This window comes from Poromitra crassiceps, assembly GCF_964638095.1.
Source record: "Poromitra crassiceps genome assembly, chromosome: 8".
NCBI classification, from domain to species: domain Eukaryota; kingdom Metazoa; phylum Chordata; class Actinopteri; order Beryciformes; family Melamphaidae; genus Poromitra; species Poromitra crassiceps.
In genome coordinates, this window is record NC_139629.1 from 51,893,019 (window position 1) to 51,900,518 (window position 7,500).

Genomic DNA, 7,500 nt, shown 5'->3' on the forward strand with positions numbered 1-7,500 from the left:
ATTTCACAGTTTGATCATCTCAGTATTTGATTGATTTGTCTATTGCCTCCTCCCTCTGTGGTGGAGAGAGGGTGGGAAAGCCTGCAGTGGCAGCATGGTGCCACATGGGGCAGCAGACAGCGTCGCAGGACTCATTAGTCATTAGTGACCGACTTCTCTGCTTCCACTGCCTGGAGCAGCTAGCAGGGCTGAGAAGCACCACATGAGATGTGCTATAGAGCTTGTGTGTGTGTGTGTGTGTGTGTGTGTGTGTGTGTGTGTGTGTGTGTGTGTGTGTGTGTGTGTGTGTGTGTGTGTGTGTGTAGTTTACACAGCTATTATCATCATCTGCTGAAGACTCTCACTCTGCTCTAACAGACGAGAACATCAGATAACAGCCATGCTAAATACGGGCGGCCAGCAGCCTGGATGGAAACAACATGGCTGTTTTCATGCAAATAGAAAGCAGTCAGGAGCACACAGAAATAGACACACACACACACACACACACATAACATTGTTTTTGTTCCAAACAGGCGATTTATTTTCCCTTGACTGGATTTCAAGTATCTTTGATGCACAGTTGCCTGTGAAGCACTGACACGTTCATAACAGTGAGGGCCTGAGGGGTGAGGGCGTGAGGGGTGAGGGCCTGAGGGGTGAGGGCCTGAGGGGTGAGGGCCTGAGGGGTGAGGGCCTGGCTCTGACAGATGTTATCTGTCTGGAGTTTTGTCAAGTGGGCTGCAGTGCTGCTGTGCATATACACCTCAATAAATACTTTCCATAGTAAGTCACTTGATCTATATATAGCACCTTTGGAGAGCAGAGAGGAGAGGTCACACAGAGCAGAGAGGTCACACAGAGGTCACACAGAGCAGAGAGGAGAGGTCACACAGAGCAGAGAGGTCACACAGAGGTCACACAGAGCAGAGAGGAGAGGTCACACAGGGCAGAGAGGTCACACAGAGCAGAGAGGAGAGGTCACACAGGGCAGAGAGGTCACACAGAGGTCACACAGAGCAGAGAGGAGAGGTCACACAGGGCAGAGGTCACACAGAGGTCACACAGAGGTCACACAGAGCAGAGAGGAGAGGTCACACAGAGCAGAGAGGAGAGGTCACACAGGGCAGAGAGGTCACACAGAGGTCACACAGAGGTCACACAGAGCAGAGAGGAGAGGTCACACAGAGCAGAGAGGAGAGGTCACACAGAGGTCACACAGAGAGGAGAGAGGAGAGGTCACACAGAGCAGAGAGGTCACACAGAGCAGAGAGGAGAGAGGAGAGGTCACACAGAGCAGAGAGGTCACACAGAGGTCACACAGAGCAGAGAGGTCACACAGAGCAGAGAGGTCACACAGAGGTCACACAGAGCAGAGAGGAGAGGTCACACAGAGCAGAGAGGTCACACAGAGGAAATAAGACATCAACAAAACAGACATAAAAAAACACAATAAAAACAGAAATAAAATTGAGGAATTACAAATGACATAAATTAGACAAAAGCAAATCTAAACAAGTGGGTGTTGAGCTGCGTTTGAAAGGTGTCCACACACACAGTGAAGGTCAGAGGGAGAGTTCCAAAGAAGAGACACTGATGGCCAGAACCCCCACCTCATTCAACCAGAAACACATTTTCTCATCCACACACACACGCACACGCACACACACACGCACACACACACACACACACACACACACACACACACACACACTCACACACACACACACACACACACACACACACACACACACACACACACACACACACACACACACACACACAGTGTCCAAAGATGATGAGATGTATCAGATACAGCCAGGCCTATCAGAAAGCTGGAGTATGATGTGCTGTCTGCAGCAGAAGCCTCTCCGGTTCCTCTGCTCTGTGTCTGCGGGGAGCATCCTGAAACACACACGGAGGCCAAGGTCATTCACCAGCCCCATGCAGCACTTGAGTTGGGCTGTGTGCTCGTGACGTTAAGATGATTCTTTGACACGTTCCGGCTCGTCAAAACTTGAGAAATGTTTCCGATCGTGCAAAACTAGCTCCGTATCTCAATCGATGCCTCATATAAAACACAACTGTTTAGCCAAGCATATGTCTGAGACACTTTTCCCTCTGGTTGCTCTGCTGCAAGCTCTGTGCTTTTGTGATGTAATTTAACTGTTTTGATTGATTGTATTTTGTAACTGTTTTTTTCTTGTTGTACGGCGACCTTGAGTGCCGTGAAAGGCGCCTTATAAAATAAATGTATTATTATTATTATTATTATATTGCTTTTCTTGATTCGTCCCCTCTCCAGACCTCCCTGCGTCCTCTCTGCAGTACCAGTGTGGCTCCGTGGACTACCTGTGTTCCCCACGGCTGGTGAAGAAAGGTCCGAGCACCAGACCATGTCACGACAGGCCCGCCATCAAACCCCGGCCCCAGCCCTCCACCTCACCCAGGCCCACGCCCGCCCAGAAACCTCAAGGTAAGATACCAGGGTGGCTCAGTGGTTAGCACTGTTGCCTCACAGCAAGAAGGTCCCGGGTTCCAACCCCCGGTCCGTCCCAGGTCCTTTCTGTGTGGAGTTTGTATGTTCTCCCCGGGTTTGTGTGGGTTTTCTCCGGGTGCTCCGGTTTCCTCCCACCACCTAAAGACATGTATGTTAGGGTTAATACTCCTGTCAGTGACCCTGATCATGGTAATGGAAAAAGAACTGGAGTTGGTCCCCGGGCGCTGCACTGTGGCTGCACACTGCTCCATAGTTCTAGGAAGGTTCCTAGTAGAGGATGAATTTCCCCATGGGGATAAATAAAAGGATAACTTGATGCGATCTGGTCCCTTCGCAGGTGATATCTCCCAGTGCTGATATTGGCGCTATGATTATAATGACAGCAAGATCAGACGCATTCATTATTCATATCTTTTTACCTCATTTATTCTGCACTGACAAGCACCCTATTATTACATGGCAAGTGTCAGTTGGCTGGCCTCACTCTGTCACTCAGACAGCTCAGTGCTGTAGGTCACCTGAGCAATGACTCCCTAGTGCAGATGTTTGCAGATGTTTGCCCATCTTTTCAGGGACCCTGGATATGAACAAAATGTGTTCTATTTACACCACACACATACTGTAACTACAGAGGTTGGTGATGGCTTGGACCACCTGGTAGCGTGGCTGCGCGTTTCTAAATTCCGACTGATTTTGCTATACATTGTGATCACAATTATTCAGCGTGACTATTTGTGTTAGTTTAAGGAGACACAATTGTTTTATTGCACCTTTACTTCTTAACATATATCTTATCACTTATTCACTTTTTTCAGTGCAGTATTTCTCAAAGTAGCAGCTAAATACAACATGTTTTCACTCTCACTTTCTTGGTGCTTAGTTACAAAAAAATGTAAAGGATAAATAAATATTGACTTGTACTGTGCCACTGTTATTTTTGGTGCAGCTACAACCTCTCAAGAAAACTTTGCACAGAATCTGTACATGTTTGTCATCATGTGTTTTAAAACCAAAATATCTGCAAATGACAGACGGATTAAGCACTTTAAACAACATGTTCATGGTGAGGATCTAACCTGGGCCTAACCCTATCTAACCTGGGCCTGAGAGATCTAACCTGGGCCTGAGAGATCTAACCTGGGCCTGAGAGATCTAACCTGGGCCTGAGAGATCTAACCTGGGCCTGAGAGATCTAACCTGGGCCTGAGAGATCTAACCTGGGCCTGAGAGATCTAACCTGGGCCTAACCCTATCTAACCTGGGCCTGAGAGATCTAACCTGGGCCTGAGAGATCTAACCTGGGCCTGAGAGATCTAACCTGGGCCTGAGAGATCTAACCTGGGCCTGAGAGATCTAACCTGGGCCTGAGAGATCTAACCTGGGCCTGAGAGATCTAACCTCTAATCCGTTCTATTCCACTTTTCTCACGACTACGTTTTTCCACGCTTGATGTAAGGTTTCTCTCCTGCTTCTCGTTGTTCACTTTCATTTTGGTCACATGTTTGGTCACATGTTTGGTCACATGTTTGGTCACATGTTTGGTCACATGTTTGCACATTGCTATTCAGAACCTACAGTCTATGTTCAGAACAGAAGTGGTTATGCATACTTGCATAGTGGAAGTGCTTGATATACCACACGGGGACTGTCAGAGGAATTGGAAATATAACAAACGCTTAAATATTACCGCATTACACAATGATTGTATTACCGGTATATGTATTATACGATATGACATCTACAATGAATCATGCAGCTCTACCCGCTAGTGAGACTGTTTCCAGCTGCTTTCAGGAAGATCATAGAGCTTATGATGATTATGAATTACACTCTGTATCAATGTTGTCTCAAATGCAAACATATATGAGGGATCAGCCGAGCAGCATTTTGGTAAATAAACCGCTTCACTGGGTGGCGTCGGCAATGGAACCCTATGGAGCCCAAGTGGCGTGAGGCGTGAGTGTCTGACTCTAGCCAGTTAACTCTGTTTACATTTTAAAAACTGCAACAGTTCACACAACTTTAACACGACATGTATATATTATACATCAAACTCTTGAGCTACTTCTGCTCTCACTCAGAATGTCAAAATATAAGCGATGTGATGTATAGTTTTTGAGATATTAACGTTTGTTTGGCAAAACTCATACTATTAACTGCCGCGGGGTTCCGCATTTCTGGGTGGCAAGTGACGTCACGCTGATTCGTCCTACACACACACACACACACACACACACACACACACACACACACACACACACACACACACACACACACACACACACATTTATTTATTTCCCCATTTTCCCCTGGAGGCTGAAGCCTTAGGACTTCAGAGGGGACCTGATATGCAAAACTATTCTACTACACTACTCTTTTAAACCATCAGTGGGCTGATGTCTCTCTCACACACACTCGCACACACACACACACACACACACACACACACACACACACACACACACACACACGCAGGTTGGAGACCACTTTGCATTAATATGTGGGACTGGTATGTAGCAATAGGATTCTCTTTAGTTTTTTGTTTGTTTGTTTGTTTGTTTTTTTACACATAGACTGGTTTTTGTGAAGCAGCTGGCACGTGCTCAATACAAAGTCATCTGTGCGTATAACACTTATGACACACTTATGATCTGCTGTTATGACTTATGATGTGGTCTCAGCAGGGTGGCTCTACAGCAGCCTGGCTGGCTGACTGAGTGAGGTCATAAGTGTTATACGCCCAGATGGCTTTGTATTGAGCACGTGCAGAATTATTAAAATGCCACCATGTTCTCCATATTTCTGACCTGGGGGCATGTAAAAAATAAATAAAAAATAATTTTTTTGATAGGGGGGTATTTTCATAGGAATCTTGAACCCAAAATGTAAATTCACTTTTTATTTAACCTGCACCACGCTCTTTAAAGAAACATACAGAATTGCTGGAAATCTTACCTGTGTTTTTGGAGAGCCCTGCCACTCATTTCTGTATCTTTTTCGGTTTCTTGTCACTTTGTAACCACATTACGCACACACGCAGCTCAACATCCTGTTCTGAAACAAGGAAGTTGGCAGCAACTGAAGCTCAGAGTTCGTTCTGCTCTCCACCGCTTTACTGTGTGTTTCAATCCTGGACTGAATAGTTTTAGCTTTGGAGATTTTCTTGCGGTTTTATTGAGGATAAACAGTAGGCAAGCGTCACACTGGGACACAGACATGGAGGCTTTCTCACTCGGACTAATAGCTGTTACTTGACTGTTGCTGTTGTTATGTCGTGGGCCTCACCTCTCCCTCTTGCTTTGTGTCTCTTGCTTCGTCTGGGCTCCTGCATCTCCAGTGCCTCCTAAACCTCAACATCTGCTGGCCCTCGGACAAGACAAGAAACCTAAGAGGATCCCCCCGGCACCCTCCAGGCCACTGCCAGCACCCCCTCCTCCGCCTAAACCAAAGCCCAGTCAAAGCCCTCCTGGCCTGGGCACGGAGCCTCAGAGAGAGGCCCAGAAGGTGGGGCTGCTCATCGAGAGGTTTGAAAACTCAAGGTGAGGCAAACAAAAAAAAGTAATCAAATATCTTGCTCGTGTGTGTGTGTGCGTGTGTGTGTGTGTGTGTGTGTGTGTAGCTATTTGATAAGCGTAGGTATGATAGGTGCACATGCTTCATTGAATCATTATTTGGAGTGTAGATTCACAGCGTTATTCAGTGTACTTGTGCTGTACTGAGAACGTGCTGCCTGCTTGTTCCGTGTCACACTTCCCCTCAGTGGGAGTCTGTGGTGGTGGTGGTCTGGTTGTGTTTTGTGGTTTCATTGAAAACCTCATTTGTTTTTTTTCTCTCATATCACATTTCTGCATTTTATTTATTCCACTGTGCAGATATATATATATATATATATATATATATATATATATATATATATATATATATAGTATGTGTGGGTCTATGACTAAGAATACACATTTCACCAGCAGTCAGTAGCCTTTCATGCAGTTCTCTGTCTTGCATTGTTGCAGTAGCCTCGTAAGCCATCCGGATTACGTGAACTCACGTTCTGTTTGGTTCTGTGGATCGGCATGGCCTCCAGCCCGCCCCGCCCCGTGCACGGGCCAATCAGGGACCTGCCTCGTAGTTGACAACATAACCGGCCAATCAGGAACGCTCCTGGCAAAACAGTATGGCGGTTCCCAAAGCAATGAGCAGTAACATTAACTTTAGTAGAGTCAAGACAGCCATTATTTTTTTTATATATATATATATATATATATATATATATATATATATATATATATATATATATATATATATATATATATATATATATTACCCTTTATTTAACCAGGAAGTCACATTGAGGTTGAAACCTCTTTTGCAAGTGAGACCTAGCCAAGACAGTTATTGCAAAAATAGACTCAATAACAACAACAGGAACAAGAGTATGCACCAGCTTCTCGAAAAGACGTTTTCGCCGTTCTTCCGAGTGGGTTTGGATTGGATTTGGCGATGCTGATTGGCTGAAGGAGTTGTCTGTCAAGGCAAGCACTCCCGCCCACTGAAATCGCTGTGGGGGGGCTGAAAATCCAGACTGGTTGGTACAGTGAAACAGAATGTGAGGTCATGTTCTCAGCATTGCAGTAGGTGTGACCTTGTTTTTATTGTTCCCAGGGTTCCTATCCTGGGGGTGGTCCCGAGGTCCCAGCTGCACCTGTGTCTGAGAATGGACTCCACGTCTGACACCACTCCCTCCTGTGGCCAGGACCCCACCACAAGCTCCACAGCAGCAAAGGTGGCCGGAGAATCATCTCCCGCTGTGGACAAACTTGCACTGGGCACCTCTGAGCGGACTGAGGACGTTATGGAACTGTCCCGCCTGGACTCCGTGCACATCGACGGCTCGGACGGCGCTCCGCTGGACGACTGTCCGGATGATGACATCACGCACAGTGTCGGTTGCCTTGACGACGTGGAGCGGGAGGACGGCTCCTCCCACGAGCTCCGGGACAATCCGGACTCCTCGGAGCAGAACG

General features: G+C 46.6%; 1 protein-coding gene across 2 annotated transcripts in view; it reads left to right on the forward strand.

Annotated features, from left to right (window-relative positions):
* Positions 1-7,500, forward strand: part of fgd (faciogenital dysplasia) — a 125,741-nt gene that overhangs the window by 75,431 nt on the left and 42,810 nt on the right. The window contains exons 2-4 of one of the 2 annotated variants that reach the window (XM_083642053.1): positions 2,285-2,455; positions 5,817-6,018; positions 7,139-7,500. The exon at positions 7,139-7,500 is cut by the window's right edge and continues 260 nt beyond it. In XM_083642053.1, the coding sequence (XP_083498179.1) occupies positions 2,285-2,455; positions 5,817-6,018; positions 7,139-7,500 (735 nt within the window). Of the gene's footprint in view, positions 1-2,284; positions 2,456-5,816; positions 6,019-7,138 lie in introns of those variants that run through there. The other variant, XM_083642052.1, reaches the window with a different exon arrangement.